This window comes from Myotis myotis, unplaced genomic scaffold, assembly GCF_014108235.1.
Source record: "Myotis myotis isolate mMyoMyo1 unplaced genomic scaffold, mMyoMyo1.p scaffold_m19_p_23, whole genome shotgun sequence".
In the NCBI taxonomy this organism is placed as follows: domain Eukaryota; kingdom Metazoa; phylum Chordata; class Mammalia; order Chiroptera; family Vespertilionidae; genus Myotis; species Myotis myotis.
In genome coordinates, this window is record NW_023416328.1 from 582698 (window position 1) to 598314 (window position 15617).

General features: G+C 61.5%; 1 protein-coding gene across 5 annotated transcripts; it reads left to right on the forward strand.

Annotated features, from left to right (window-relative positions):
* Nucleotides 1–791: 791 nt before the first annotated feature.
* UNC45A (unc-45 myosin chaperone A) lies at nucleotides 792–15561 on the forward strand. Of its 5 annotated transcripts, XM_036355553.1 has the most exons (20): nucleotides 792–934; nucleotides 1140–1301; nucleotides 1475–1511; nucleotides 1804–1979; nucleotides 4554–4646; nucleotides 5233–5400; nucleotides 6100–6268; nucleotides 6769–6939; nucleotides 8086–8257; nucleotides 9249–9549; nucleotides 10120–10214; nucleotides 10475–10616; nucleotides 11715–11855; nucleotides 12053–12180; nucleotides 12284–12350; nucleotides 12992–13105; nucleotides 13330–13445; nucleotides 14475–14592; nucleotides 14698–14853; nucleotides 14963–15561. In XM_036355553.1, the coding sequence occupies exons 1-20, from the start codon at nucleotides 929–931 to the stop codon at nucleotides 15218–15220; spliced, it is 2790 nt and encodes a 929-aa protein (XP_036211446.1). In that variant the 5' UTR covers nucleotides 792–928; the 3' UTR covers nucleotides 15221–15561. The 5 variants fall into 5 exon arrangements, with proteins under 5 accessions (XP_036211446.1, XP_036211447.1, XP_036211449.1 ...); XM_036355554.1 differs by lacking the exon at nucleotides 12284–12350 and having other exon boundaries at nucleotides 12037–12180; XM_036355555.1 differs by lacking the exon at nucleotides 792–934 and having other exon boundaries at nucleotides 1196–1301; nucleotides 1661–1979.
* Nucleotides 15562–15617: the final 56 nt, after the last annotated feature.

Here is a 15617-nt window from a genome sequence, read left to right on the forward strand (position 1 = left end):
CTCAGCACCCTCCCTTGTGCCAGACCATCCACCCAGTATGCCAACAAGACCCTGCTTTCTTGTCCTCAGCTCTCTGATGCTCCTGCCATAGCCTCCTGCTGCCACCTGCAGGCTGCAGGGGCTCCGATGCACTTGGGCGGGCCCGTCCATGCCTCAGCCCCTCCTCAGGTGACAACTCCAGCCCCAAAGCCACGGGAACACGGCCAGTGCGTTCCAGGATCTGGGGCTCTAAGTTCCGGGACGGGAGGCTTGTAGTTTGCAGACTAGTGGAGAGACAGACCTCAAACAGAAAATCACGTAAACACATGATTGCAAACCATTCGGGGAAGGAAAAGTTCCGGGGCCCTGAAAGCAGGTAACAGGGGCCACGTCTGCGTTGTGGGGCGAGGGTCAAGGATTACACACATCATAGTCGGGGTTTGCAATCCTGGATCTTCCCATGGATGGCTTAAGGGCACCTGTGAGCCCCCTGGATTAGTGTTTATATAAGATTCTGCATTTATCCGGGGAGGGGGACGAGCTTTCTCTGAACTCTCACCTCCTGACACTGTCTCCTTTCCCATCGAGGCCGGCTCCTAGCGCCGGGCCTCCCCAGGCTGCTGCTCGCGACCCTGTGACCGCAGACCTTGTGCACTCCCGCCGCGGTCAGGGCCGGGGCCGCGGCCTCTGCGCGTCTCCCTCGGGGTGTTCCCACGCGCGCCCCCTGCCGGTCTCGGTGGGAACAGACTAGGCGCGCCCCCCCGGCTCCTCTGCGCATGCGGAGCCGGCCGAGCGCCCCGCCCCTCCCGGCGCGCGCAAGCCTTGGTCCCGCCCCCTCTCGGCCGTCGCCTCTGACGTCAGGGGGCGGGGCATCCCACGGCGGATTCCGGAGTCTGGGCTCCGCCCGCCCCAGAGCCCGCGACGGCGCGCGCCCGGGAGGTCCTCCGCGATGACGGTGAGTGGTCCCGGGACCCCAGCCCCGGCCACCGTCCCGGGGGGCGGGGGGAGTGTGTGCCCATCCCCCGCGCCTGTACCACCTCGCACCTGCTCTGCCCACTCCCGGCCGCCTCCTCGCCCCTCCATGGGGGGCTGGTCCCCGACCCCCAGCTCCGGGCGGGCCCCGAGCCCAGCGCCGACGTTTGCACCGCTCCCCTCCGCAGGCCAGCTCCGTGGAGCAGCTGCGGAAAGATGGCAACGAGCTGTTCAAATGCGGGGACTACGAGGGCGCCCTGGCGGCCTACACCCAGGCCCTGGATCTGGGTGCGACGCCCCAGGACCAGGCCATCCTGCACCGGAACCGGGCCGCCTGCCACCTTAAGCTGGTGAGGGAGCCCGGGCCGCCGGGTCCGCTTTGTCCATCTCGCCGCTGCGCGGGGGCCCTGGCTGGACATTCACCTTCTCAGGCCGCCCACACCTGTGGGATGTCTTTGGGGGCCTCCGGGTGGCAGGGGGAACAGCCCTGCCGCTCTGTGGACCGCCTGCTTTTCTTTTGCAGGAAGATTACAGCAAAGCAGAAACCGAGGCCTCCAAAGGTGGGGAACGCGCCCTGTGTGGAGGGAGCTGTGGGGCTCTGTGGTGGGCAAGGACCTGGGAGACCTGCATGACCACCTTCTCCTCTTCCCCCCTGGAGCACACCTGCCTGCCTGCCTGCCCACTTCCTCGGGCCTTTCCTTTTCTGCAGCTGCCCGCACCTTTTCTGCGGCCGGAGTGCTGAGCCCCACAGCCGTCCCCCCACCTTCCTCTGGCCCTCGAGATCTTTCCCTCCTGCTCCCGCCTGGAGACGGTGGCCTCCCGGGTGCTGACCGAGCTCCCGTTTGTGCTCAGCCATCGACAAGGACGGCGGGGACGTCAAGGCGCTTTACCGGCGGAGCCAGGCCCTGGAGAAGCTGGGCCGCCTGGACCAGGCCGTCCTGGACCTGCAGAGATGCGTGAGCCTGGAGCCCAAGAACAAAGTTTTCCAGGAGGCCCTGCGCAGCATCGGGGGCCAGATTCAGGAGAAGGTATGTGAGTGTCGGGGGGGGGGGGGGGGGGGGGCGTGGGGGGGGCGTGGCATTGACTGGTGGCGGAGGGACCCTGGGAAGGGGTGTGGGTTGAAGGCGAGGCACAGTTCTGCAGGGAGGACAGCCCACGAGCGTACAGAATGTCGCTCAGCCTCGCCAGCGGGTAGGGAAACGCAAACTAAAATACCAGCGAGGTGCTGGCTTCTCCTCGGTCTGCCTGGCACTGTTTAAAGTTTGTGCACTTGCCCTAGCCCAGTGGTCGGCAAACTCATTAGCCAACAGAGCCAAATATCAACAGTACAACGACTTACATTTCTTTGAGAGCCACATTTTTTAAACGTAAACTATACAGGTAGGTACATTGTTAGGAACTTAATTAGGGTCCTCCTAAGGCTTAGGAAGAGCCACACGCAAGGGGCCAAAGAGCCTCATGTGGCTCTCGAGCCGCAGTTTGCCGACCTTGGCCCTAGCCGGTTTGGCTCAGTGGCTAGAGCGTCGGGCCTGCAGACCGAAGGGTCCTGGGTCCAGTTCTGGTCAAGGACTCGTACCTTGATCGCAGGCTCCTCCCCAGCCCGGACCCTGGTTGGGGCGCGTGCAGGAGGCAGGCACTCGATGTGTGTCTCTCTCACATCGATATTTCTGTCTCTCCCCCTCTTCCACTCTCTCTAAAAATCAATGTAGAAATATCCTCGGGTGAGGATTAAAATAAATGAATAAAGGGTGTACACGTGGCTGGAAGGCGGGAGGGAGACGCTGGCGTGGCGAGGTGAGGGGGTGAGCCTGCTCATGGCTGCCGGGCGGGTAGGCGTTGGTGCGGCCCCCTGGGGGAGCGCGTCAGCATCTCTCTTAACGCCGTAAACGAGCAGGTGCTGTGTGATCCCGTGTGTTTACCTGTCGCACCTCGAGTCTTGCCCGTCCGTGTACACAAGCTGGCGTGTGTGTTGATTATAGCCTTGTTGGTCTCCATGTAAACCCGGAACTTGCCTCAGTGCCCAGCAGCGGGGGAATGGCTGACTAAACTGGGTGCCGCCCTACATCGCAGTGACCGAGAGTTGAGAGTAGGTGGACCCGCATGCACAGATGTGGAAGGCGGACGCTTAAATGAAAAAAAGGAAAGCATAAGTAACACATACAGTATGATATCATTTATATTAAAACTAGAGGCCCGATGCCCGAAATTCGTGCAAGGGGCTCGGCCCTCACAGTCCTGGCTTCATTCGGAAGGTCGTCTGGAAGGACATCTGGAAGGACGTCCGGAAGGTCTTTTGGCCATCTGGTCTAATTAGCATATTACCCTTTTATTATTATAGATGTTTTCCCCACAGACACACCCAAGACCACCCCAGTTTTTTCTGCACGCACACTTGGGTATGTAAGTAGGGAGAAAAAATAACTAAAAATACACATGAAAATGTCACCGGTGTGACCTCTGGGGAAAGGAATGGGATGAGGGGGATTTTCTAAGGAGACATGGCTTCACCTGCTAATCTTTTTAAATAAAGAGGCATTATTTGTGTGGCATAGGCGCTCACATAATTTAGGAGAAGAGAATCCGAAGGCCATCGTGAACTTTACCCAAGCTTGAATTAACCAGATCATTTGGTGTTAAAATGCCGAAACAATAGAAGCAAATAATGCGATGGCTAGTTCCTCATTGAAAGGTCGAGACCTGGGAAAGCAGACTGTTCCTTTTTTATTTCTTTTAACATTGTCCCAGCCAGCTTGGCTCAGTGGATAGAGCGTCAGCCTGTGGACTGAAGGGTCTCAGGTTCAATTCCAGCCAAGGGCAGAAGGAGAGAGAGACAGAAACATCAATGATGAGAGAGAATCATTGATCGGCTGCCTCCTGCATGCCCTCCACTGGGGATTGAGCCTGCAACCCGGGCATGTGCCCCAACTGGGAATCAAACCGTGACCTCCTGGTTCATAGGTCGGTGCTCAACCACTGAGCCACACCGGCCAGGCCAAACTGTGCTCCTTTTAGTGCCAGCTCTGTTTGATTCCCAGGGTCTGCCTAGAGCCCTGTGTTGAGAAGGATTAGGGAGCACCTGGGCTGGGCAGGGACTCAGATGTGCCGTGACTGATTAGTCATGTTGCCATGGGTGCAAGAGGGGCAGGGACCCAGGACCGTGGGGAGGGAGAGGCCTGGTGTGATCCTGATCATTCAGATTATTTTCAAAAACTCAAAAGGAGGACACTCTACCCGAGGGGAGTGTGGGCAGCGACCTCACCCCCTGCTGGCTCCCTTGCAGGAAGTGTAAATGCTGCCCCAGCATAGATGGCGTCTCTGGGAGGGGTGGCCTTTGGTGGAGAGGATCCCTCCGCACGGTGCCGCCCCTGTTGACCAGGCGGGAAGTCGCTCAGGGAAGGAAATAGCCGCGGGAAGTTGGGGAGAAGCTGCCAGGCGAGTCCCTTCCTGCCCACGGGAGCTGGGTGCTAGCCCCAACCCAGACATCCTCGCGGGGCCTCCCAGACACGGGAGCCAGGCGCTGGGAGGAGCCGGAGAGAACAAAGGGGCTGTGTGTGTGTCTGGCCCGAAGCGAGGGTTGGCCCCATGCTCTCGCTCTGTCGCAGGTGCGGTACATGTCCTCCACGGATGCCAAGGTGGAGCAGATGTTTCAGATCCTGCTGGACCCCCAGGAGAAAGGCACCGAGAAGAAGCAGAAGGTGAGGGGCCTGGGCCGAGTGAGACCTGGACTTCGGTGGGGCTGCCCAGCCACAGTGCCCTGTGTGCTGGGGTTCACCCAGAAGCCCCCGGGGGCCCTGTCCCTGCCCTTCAGTCTTTGCCGGGGACTCAGGACCCCACGTACTCTAACTACCAGCCCTGAGAGCAGGCTCTTCCCCTGCTTACAAAGAAGGGGCCTGGCCGGTGTGGCTCAGTGGTTGAGCATCGACCTATGAACCAGGAGGTCACGGTTCGATTCCCGGTCAGGACACATGCCCGGGTGCGGGCTCGATCCCAAGTGAGGGGCATGCAGGAGGCAGTCGGTCAATGATTCTCTCTCATCACTGATGTTTCTTTCTCTCTCCCTCTCCTTTCCTCTCTGAAATCAATAAAAACATATTTTAAAAATACAAAAAAAACCCCCCAAAGAAGTGCACTGAGGTTCGGCGAGGTTGAATGGATGGCCAGGTCACCAGCGGGGCTGGAGCGCGGGGCCCATGCCCACCGGGCCCTGTGCGTGGTGTCACAGCATGAGGAACTGTATTTAAAGGGCCGGAAGGTTGAGAACCACTGTCCCTGTTCACACAGGCTTCCCAGAACCTGGTGGTGTTGGCCCGGGAGGAGGCCGGGGCGGAGAAGATCTTCCGGAACAATGGGGTGCAGCTCCTGCAGCGCCTGCTGGACACGGGGGAGGCCGACCTGATGCTGGCGGCCCTGCGCACGCTGGTCGGCATCTGCTCTGAGCACCAGTCACGGGTAGGTGGGGGTCTGCTTCCTGCCACCGTCCCTCCGTGCGTCCCTCCGTCTGTCCATCCTGCCTTCCAAAGACAACGTGAGGCAGAGTACCAGGAGGCCTGTAACGGGAGAGGAGCATGTAACACGGCTCCAAAAAGGCCAACATGATTGGGGCTGCCTGGGGCTGGGAAAGGGCAAAGCCCCCCACTGACACTGGGGTGCCTGCTCTGGGGGGGTGGGGTCGGGGGGCTTCTGAGCATGGCCAATCGTTCCTGCAGCTGCTCACGGAGCTGCCCGGTTGCTGACTCACTCGCTGTCGGGGCGGTGCCAGCAGGCTTGTCTGAGACACAGGGCACCCGTCCTCCCCTGAGCACCCCAGGGGGGTCCGCATGCAGGAGGTGCTCAGCGGTCACCACAGCGTCTCTACCACCGAGATGGAGACCAGATATGAGGGGCCCGGCACCCCACTGACTCAGCGCAGACGCGTCCGCAGGAGCAGCCCTGCCCTGGCCGGCGCGGGGAAGCCGGCCCCGGGGGACAGGGACTCGACCTTGTTGCCTCTAGTGGAGCCCACAGTTCCTGGGTCAGCGGGGGAACTGTGACATGTCCTGCGAAGGTGGTTTAGGCCAAACTGAACCTCCGGCCACACTCAGGACCTGCAGTTAGGGCTCTCGCTCTCCGCCCGCCCTTCCCCAACCAGAGGCTCTCCTCTCTCCCCAGACAGTGGCCGCGCTGAGCGTGCTGGGGACGCGGCGGGTGGTCTCCGTCCTGGGCGTGGAAAACCAGGCCGTGTCGCTGGCCGCCTGCCACCTGCTGCAGGTGATGTTTGATGCCCTCAAGGAAGGCGTCCGGAAGGGCTTCCGAGGCAAAGAGGGCGCCATCGTGGTGGGTGAGTGGAGGCGGGGCTGCGGCCGCCTGGGTCTGTCATGGAGGGGGCGGGGCTGGGCGCCGGGCCTTTTGGGAAAATGGCCTGGTGACTGTTTTACTCCAGGTTCTTCTTTTTTTAAATCCTCACCTGGGGATATTTTTTCCATTGGTTTTTAGAGAGAGTGGAAGAGAGAGGGAAAGACAGAGAAATATCAATGTGAGAGAAATACATCGATTGGTTGCCTCCTGCATGAGCCCCGACCAGGGCCCGGGCCGGGGAGGAGCCTGTAACCCAGGTACAAGCCCTTGACTGGAATCCAACCCCCAACGCTCTATCCACTGAGCCATACTGTCTAGGGCTACTCAAGGTTCTAAGCAGTCAGGGTGCCTGTAGGGAAGCTGGAGCCCAGCCCAGCGCTCAGGATGCAGGCCCCCCTCCCTCTTAATCTCTGGCCTCTTGAGAAAGTTCAAAGGTCAGGCGGGGCTGGGCCACCCTGTAACCTAACGCCTTCTTGCTGCCAGACCCCACCCGGGAGCTGAAGGTCCTCACCAGCAACCTGCTGGAGCTGCTGACGGAGGCGGGCGCCTCGGGCCAGGGCCGCGACAACGCCCTGAGCCTCCTGATTAAGGCGGTGCCCCGCAAGTCCCTCAAGGACCCCGACAACAGCCTCACCCTCTGGGTCATTGACCAAGGTAGGCGCTGCTGCTTTTAGCAAGGGCCAGGGCCTGGGCACGCGTGTGGCCTCTCGCTTGGAGGGGCTGCGCCAGCCGCGGGTCTGCCCTGAGCGCACCCTGCGGCCTGTGCCCGGCCCCCCGCCCCCGGAGGCAGACCCTCCAGCTGGGACGTGTGCGCGCACCGAGCAGGCCCGCGAGCAGGTCCCCAGGTTCCCGGGAGGCCGGATCCGCTCTCTGTCTGAAGGTTGTTCAGGGAGCGAGTATTGCTTCTCTGTGCAGGGAAAATCTTAAAGGGTAACATCTGAGCTCACACTGGTCTTTGTCCCTAAAGGATACGCCAGGAAGGCTTGGCAACAGGGCCCGCATGAGCTCACCTATCGGGCGCTCACCTTTTGTCACCGCAGTAAGCCTTGAGGGGTGATTGCTATTTTCTTTGGTTTCAGAGAGGAAGGCAGAGGGAGCGAGAGATAGAAACATCAACGATGGGAGAGAATCATTGAGCGGCTGCCTCCTGCCCGGCCCCCACTGGGGATGGAGCCTGCAACCCGGGCCTGTGCCCTGACCGGGAATTGAACCCAGGACCCTTCAGTTCGCAGGCTGACGCGCTATCCACTGAGCCAACCCAGCTAGGGCTGTGATTGCTATTTTCCCTTCAGTTTTTATTTTTTAAATATATTTTTTTATTATTTTTGTTAATCCTTACCTGAGGATATTTTCCCATTGATTTTTTTTTTTAGAGAGAGAGAGTGGAAGGGAGGGGGAGAGACAGAGAGAGAGAAACATTGATGTGAGAGAGACACATCAATTGGTTGCCCCCTGCACTGGCCCCATCCAGGGCCAGGGTGGAACCTGCAACTGAGGTACATGCCCTTGACCAGAATCGAACCCGGGACCCTTCAGCCCAAAGGCTGACACTGTCCACTGAGCCACACTGGCTAGGGCTTCCCTTCAGTTTTACACACGAGGGACCTCAGAGCCCCTGACCTCACTGCTGAGACCCCGCCCTGCTCACACACCCGCCTCCGCGGCAGCAGGTCAGCCGGACAGACAGCCCGCCCCGCGCCCGCAGCCTGCGCAGCGTGGTCCTGCCGTCCGTCCCGTGCCTTTCCCCGAAACCCCTGCCCTGGGCCCATCGGGGCTGGACTGACCAGGGCGTCCTCTCAGGTCTGAAGAAGATCCTGGCGGTGGGGGGCTCTGTGCAGGAGCCCCCCGGGGAGCTCGCGGTGACCGCCAACAGCCGCATGAGCGCCTCCATCCTCCTCAGCAAGCTCTTCGACGACCTCAAGTGTGACGCCGAGAGGGAGAACTTCCACCGCCTCTGCGAGAACTATATCAGGCGAGCGAGGCGCCGTCTCCGCTGCCGGGTCCCAGCCGGGGTTCTGGCTCCTTGTGGGGGGGGGGGGGGGCAATGAAAGGCTTTTGACACGGGCAGCGGCCTGGGGTGGACACGCAGGGGCCACGTGTCCCAGGCCCACGCCTCGTTCCACAGGGACCTTCTTTCCCAGTTCCCTGTGCTGCCACCTCAAGCCCAGACCCTGAGTTCACTGAGCACTTACTATGTCTCTTCGAACACAGCAGTGCAATGTGCCAGTCCTGCTCTTTTTTATTTTTTAAGAAAAATATATGTATTGATTTCAGAGAGGAAGGGAAGGGGGAGAGAGATGATGAGAGAGAATCATTGATCAGCTGCCTCCTGCATGCCCCTCACGGGGATCGAGCCCGCAACCCGGGCCTGTGTCCTTGGCCGGGGTCAAACCTGGGACCCTTCAGTCCGCAGGCAGACGCTCTATCCACTGAGCCAAACCGGTTAGGGCTGTCCTGCTCTTAAGGAGCGCACAGCTGGGAGAACACTCAAGACAGATTATGAAATAAGAACAATTTCAGCCCTAGCTGGTTTGGCTCAGTGGATAGAGCGTCGGCCTGCGGACTGAAGGGTCCCAGATTCAATTCTGGTCAAGGGCACATGCCTGGGTTTCGGGCTCGATCCCCAGTGTGGGGCGTGCAGGAGGCAGCTGATCAATGATTCTCTCTCATCATTGATGTTTCTATCTCTCCCTCTCACTTCCCCTCTGAAATCAATAAAAATATATATTTAAAAAAAAGGAACAATTTCAGATATCACTAAGGACAGAGGAGACAAGCGGGGTGGTGTGAGTAAAAGGCGGTATGTTGTCAGGGAGGGCTCGATGGATCGGCACTGCTGTCCAGGAAACGGCCTTGGCAGCCTCCCTGCCGTTCCTGCCCACGTGTGTGCACGCGTGGCCGGTGGGAGGGAAGGAGGGCCCCCTACGCCGGCCCCAGTGTGACAGCCGCCCCTGTGCCCGCAGGAGCTGGTTTGAGGACCACGGGCTGGCCGGGAAGCTGCGGGCCATCCAGACCGTGTCCTGCCTCCTGCAGGGCCCCTGCGACGCCGGCAACCGGGCCCTGGAGCTGAGCGGCGTCATGGAGAGTGTGATCGCGCTGTGCGCCTCGGAGCGGGAGGAGGAGCAGCTGGTGGCCGTGGAGGCCCTGATCCACGCGGCCGGCAAGGCCAAGCGGGCCTCCTTCATCACGGCCAACGGCGTCTCGCTGCTGAAGGACCTGTACAAGCGCAGCGAGAAGGACAGCATCCGCATCCGGGCGCTCGTGGTGAGATGGGCGGCCCGGGCCGGGCACACGGGCCGATGGGCAGGGTCCCCTGGCTGGCGTCTCAGGGTGCAGCCCCAGCTCATTCTAGGAGGGGATCTGCTGGGCTTGTCCAGGCCAGAGGCATGGGCCCTGCCTCCTCCCAGAGGGCTCAGGGTCCCCTCAGAGAGAGAGCCCTGGTGAGAGAGGGCCCCTGACAGGCTGCCCCGTGGAGGCGGGGGGAGGAGCTCCAAGAGGAGGTGATGAGGAGTTTGGAGGACACGCTGGGCCAGGCTGGTCGGAAGGGCTGTGCGGGAAGGCTGGGCCTGCAGGCGGTCCCGGGAGCTGGTGGTTGGGGGCCGTCTGGCCTCCAGGAGCCTGCAGCCCTGCACGGGGGGGAAGCCCCAGGGCACTTGGTCTCTTCACCCCAAAAGGATCTTGACCTCAGCTGAGGCACCTGTCTTCCCCCACATCTTAGCTCCGCCTGTAAAAAGCTTTTTTCCCTTTTTTTGGTGTGATGTGGAGAACAACTAACTCCCTGGGGTGGGGCCCAGAACAGCTCAGCGGCCAGCTGGTTCTTGCCTCTCCCTCCAGGGACTCTGTAAGCTGGGCTCGGCCGGAGGGACTGACTTCAGCATGAAGCAGTTTGCTGAGGGCTCCACCCTCAAACTGGCCAAGCAGTGTCGGAAGTGAGTCACCTGGCGTTGCTGCGGCCCCACCTCGCGGCTTGCCCTCAGGAGGGGCTCTGGGAGGCGGTGGGGTCTCCTCACTGCCCTGCTCTCCCCCAGGCGACCCTCCTGGTCCTGCCCTGTGAGCTGCTTCCTGTTTTGAGGGAATGCCCAAGCCCCTGGCGTTTCCTCCTCACCCCCTACCCCTCCCCCCGTCCGATCCTGGTGGCCCCCTTCACACCACCCCGTCTGACGGTTGTCCCTGCCCTGCCTGTCCCCAGGTGGCTGTGCAATGACCAGATTGACGCGGGCACTCGGCGCTGGGCAGTGGAGGGCCTGGCCTACCTCACCTTTGATGCTGACGTGAAGGAGGAGTTTGTGGAGGACGAGGCAGCCCTGAAGGCTCTGTTCCAGCTCAGCCAGGTAGCTCCTGGCTCTGCAGTCGCCCTGGGTCTCTGTCTAGGATTAGAACCCAGTAGGCTTCCTTGGCAGACCGTGGCCAGTGGGGCTTGTGGCCCCAGGGAGGGAGGGCTGGCAGCCGGAGGGGTCCCACTGTGTGGCGTCCGGAGTGGTCCCACTGTGTGGCGTCCGGAATGGTCCCACTGTGTGGCGTCCGGAGTGGTCCCACTGTGTGGCGTCCAGAGGGGTCCCACTGTGTGGCGTCCCACTGTGTGGCGTCTGGAATGGTCCCACTGTGTGGCGTCTGGAGTGGCCATACTGTGTGGCGTCCAGGGGGGTCCCGCTGTGTGGTGTCTGGAATGGTCCCACTGTGTGGCGTCCAGAATGGTCCCACTGTGTGGCGTCTGGAGTGGTCCCACTGTGTAGCGTCCCACTGTGTGGCGTCTGGAGTGGCCATACTGTGTGGCGTCCAGGGGGGTCCCGCTGTGTGGTGTCTGGAATGGTCCCACTGTGTGGCGTCCAGAATGGTCCCACTGTGTGGCGTCTGGAGTGGTCCCACTGTGTGGCGTCCCACTGTGTGGCGTCTGGAGTGGTCCCACTGTGTAGCGTCCAGAATGGTCCCACTGTGTGGTGTCTGGAGTGGTCCCACTGTGTGGCGTCTGGAGTGGTCCCACTGTGTGGCGTCCGGAGTGTTCCCACTGTGTGGCGTCTGGAGTGGTCCCACTGTGTGGCGTCTGGAGTGGTCCCATTGTGTGGCGTCCGGAGTGTTCCCACTGTGTGGCGTCCGGAGTGTTCCCACTGTGTGGCGTCCGGAGTGTTCCCACTGTGTGGCGTCTGGAGTGGTCACACTGTGTAGCGTCCGGAATGGTCACACTGTGTGGCATCCGGAGTGGTCCCACTTTGTGGCGTGGGCATACTGGCCACCCCACAGTGTTGGAAACGATGAACTCTCCAGAGGAGTTGGGGGTCACGTGTGTGAGTTCCCCAAATCTGGAGCCGGGCTGGGGCCTGGGCATGTTCCCAGATTCGTCCTGGTGCCCAAGCCGTCCAGCCAAGGGTAGAGCTGGGGTCCTGGGCGCGGGCAGCACTGGTGTCAGCTGCCCTGCCCCCTGCTCCCGGCAGTCCGAGGAGCGGTCGGTGCTCTTTGCGGTGGCCTCGGCGCTGGTGAACTGCACCAACAGCTACGACTACGAGGAGCCCGACCCCAAGATGGTGGAGCTGGCCAAGTACGCCAAGCAGCACGTGCCCGAGCAGCACCCCAAGGTGAGGGCGCCCCCGGAAGGAGCTTGGGGGAAGGAGCTCCACGGGGACCGGGTAATCCGGGGCACCCACGGCAGACACGCCTTCCATTGAAGGGGCTTCTTCCCCTTGGTTTTCATGGCCATCGATCTGCTGTGAGGAGGGTCCCCTCTCCCTGTCCAGTGACCGGAGCCCCTGTGCTCAGCCGCCTCCTTCCCCAGGACAAGCCGAGTTTCGTGCGGGCCCGGGTGAAGAAGCTGCTGGCGGCGGGCGTGGTGTCCGCCATGACGTGCATGGTGAAGACAGACAGCCCCGTGCTGACCAGTTCCTGCCGGGAGCTGCTGTCCAGGTGCGCCTGCGCTGTCCGAGGGAGCGGGGCCTGTGCCGGGGCCTCTGGGGTGGGGTGTCTGCCCGCCGGCCCGGCCGCCCACCACCGCGCCTTCTCCCTGCAGGGTCTTCCTGGCTTTGGTGGAGGAGGCGGAGGACCGCGGCACGGTGGTTGCTCAGGGAGGGGGCAAGGTGAGCTGTCCACACTTCCTCCTGGGTCTGTGCTGTCAAACCTGACTCAGTGGCTGCTGTTCCAGCAGTTGGTGTTAGATGTGGAGCAAAAAGCAGTATCAATGGCCCTGGCCAGCTTGGCTCAGTGGATAGAGCATCGGCCTGCGGACTGAAGGGTCCCAGGTTCGATTCCGGTCAAGGGCATCTCTCCGGGTTGTGGGCTGGATCCCCAGTGGGGGGTGAGCAGGAGGCAGCAGATCAATGATTCTCTCATCATTGATGTTTCTGTCTCTCCCTTCCTCTCTGAAATTAAAAAAAAAGCATTATAAATGGTGGGAGGAACGAACTCCTGCTGAGTGGGTGATGCTGAAGGGACTGGGCTCCTGTTAAGGTGCTGAGCCAGCCTTTCCCTGTGTCATTGACCTCCATAGCCCCCTGCCCAGCACAGCCCATGTCTAGCTCTTGAATGGTGTTTCCGGAAGTGTTTGGGTGGCCTAATGGGAGACCTCAGAGAGGCGACGAGGGTCTGAACCCCATGATCTGCAAGCCTTGTGGGGGGCGGAGAGGGGATAGTGAGGGTGCACAGTCAGGGCATCGGGGCCTGACAGCTTGGGCCTCACGCTCCAGGCACGTCATGATCCCTGAAGGGCTTGTCCCTCTAGGCTCTGCTCCCGCTGGCCCTGGAAGGCACGGACGTGGGGCAGACAAAGGCCGCCCAGGCTCTCGCCAAGCTCACCATCACCTCCAACCCAGAGATGACCTTTCCCGGAGAGCGGGTGCGTGTCCTCCCGCCCAGCCCTGGCCCCCCCTCCACCCCTCGCTGGGCCCTGATGGCCTCTGACCCGGCTGTGGCTCCTCCTTAGGACCCACAGGAAGTGGCAGCTTTGCCGAGCCCCGGGATGGGGAGGGCAGCCTGCTGCTGGGGGGACTGCCAGCTACAGGGTCAGCGGGCTGGTGGGGGCTGGGCCGTGCAGCCCTGACAGTGGGGGGCACATCGCAGGTCTATGAGGTGGTCCGGCCCCTCGTGTCCCTGCTGCACCTCAACTGCTCAGGCCTGCAGAACTTCGAGGCGCTCATGGCTCTCACGAACCTGGCGGGGATCAGTGAGAGGCTCCGGTAAGGCCGTTGGGATGCGGGCCTGGGCGGGGTTTCAGGGCTTAGGTTACCCCCAGGGAAGCGCTTCACAGTTTGGTCCTTGCTGTGTTTGAGAGCCTCTGCCATACAGCGGAGAGGATAGTTCCGCGAGGACAGGGTTCTCGGCCATGCCCTGGCCGGTGTGGCTCAGTGGGTGGAGTGTCAGCCTGCAGACCGGAGGGTCCCGGGTTCGATTCCGATCAAGGGCACATAGTTCAATTGCAGGCTTGTTCCCTGGCCCCAATCAGGGTATATGTGGGAGGCAACCAATCGATGTGTCTCTCTCACATCGATATTTCTCTCTCTGTGTCTCTCCCTCTCCTTTCCACTCTTTCTTAAAAAAAAAAAAAAAAAAAAAAATCAATGTAAAGATATCTTCGGGTGAGGATTAATGAAAAGGGAAAAAAAAGGCTCTTGGCCATAACTGCAGGCTCCAGAGTCAGACAGCCTGGGTTCGAGTCCTGGTTTCTCTGGTTACTGGTGTGTAACCTCAAACAAGTACTTAGTCTCTCCGTGCCTCAGTTTCCCCCTCTGTGAAATGGGATGGTTCTAGTACCCGCCTCGTCGAATCCTGGTGAAAAGAATTAAATGAGAAAATACATGTAAAAGCTCCTAATACGAAGGTGCCTGGCTCCCGGCGATGTGCCCGATTGATACATATTTGCTCTTATCACTCATCGTGACTTTGACTGCATGGCTCACTCCGCATGCCAGTCACACCTGCACCTCCAGCAGGGGGCGTGGGGAGGAGGAGGCCAGACAGCCTGAGTGCCAGGTCAGGGTCAGGGCTCAATGGCAGTGTCAGCATCGCCATCGCCACCACCCTTGTCTGCGAACTCCTAGTTCAGAGCCTTTCCCCTGGTCCCACGTCAGCGCCCAGGCCTGGCTAGAAGGTTGGAACCGCTGCAGTTCATACCTGGTGCAGGAGGGCCCTTGGACATTGCCCCGGGAGGCCCTCTGCCCAGGGCCGGATTGTATGGGGATGCCAACCCGCCCACCTTGGCTCCGCAGGCAGAAGATCCTGAAGGAGAAGGCGGTGCCCATGATTGAGGGCTACATGTTTGAGGACCACGAGCTGATCCGCCGGGCGGCCACGGAGTGCATGTGCAACTTGGCCATGAGCAAGGAGGTGAGGCGTGACCCAGGCAGCCACGTGGGCAGGGATGCAGGAGTGCCTGTGCCCTGGGTGGGCTTGGCCGCAGCTGACCAGGTCACCCCCCTCTTCCGGCCACAGGTACAGGACCTCTTCGAAGCCGAGGGCAATGACCGCCTGAAGCTGCTGGTGCTGTACAGCGGGGAGGACGACGAGCTGCTGCGGCGGGCGGCCGCTGGGGGCCTGGCCATGCTCACCTCCATGCGGCCCTCTCTGTGCAGCCGCATCCCCCAAGTGGTCAGTGCCTCTCTGCGGGGAGGGAAGGGGGGGCGGGCGCGGCCCAGCGTGGCACTGGTGGGTGGGTGTGCCCCCTGCTGGGACTCAGCCTGTGGCTCCTTCCCTGCAGACCACACACTGGCTGGAGATCCTGCAGGCCCTGCTCCTGAGCCCCAACCAGGAGCTGCAGCACCGGGGCGCCGTGGTGGTGCTGAACATGGTGGAGGCCTCGCAGGAGACGGCCGGCACCCTGATGGAGAGTGAGGTGCTGGAGATCCTGTCGGTGCTGGCCAAGGGCGCCGAGGGCCCCGTCTCGAGGGCGGCCGCGGCTTGCCTGGGGAAAGCCGTGGAATATGGGCTCATCAAACCCAACCAGGATGGAGAGTGAGGGGCTGTCAGCACCACTGTGCATCGCAGCCCAGGGGACCACACCGTGCAGCTGTGGCCATAGGGGCTGGGCTGCCAGCAGGCTGGCCTCCTCCCCGGCTGCCCTTTGGAGTCCTCTGCCCTGAGTCAGGGGCCACGCGCCACAGCCCTGCTCACAGCACTACCTCCAGCCTCACGCAGAGGGGCTTTTCCTACCACTGCAGACACTGGGAAAGGGGCGCACTCCTCACTCAGCCAGGGCTCCCCCATCGGGCGGCACTTCCGGCAGCCTCACAGGCAGTGAGCACCCCCGAGCCCGCTAGCAGGGCTGCCCGACCCCTAATAAAAGCGTGTGGAACTCAAGCGTGTGGCCTGTCCGTGGCCTGGAGGAAGGCTGGCCGTTGGTCACTCTGGAGCAG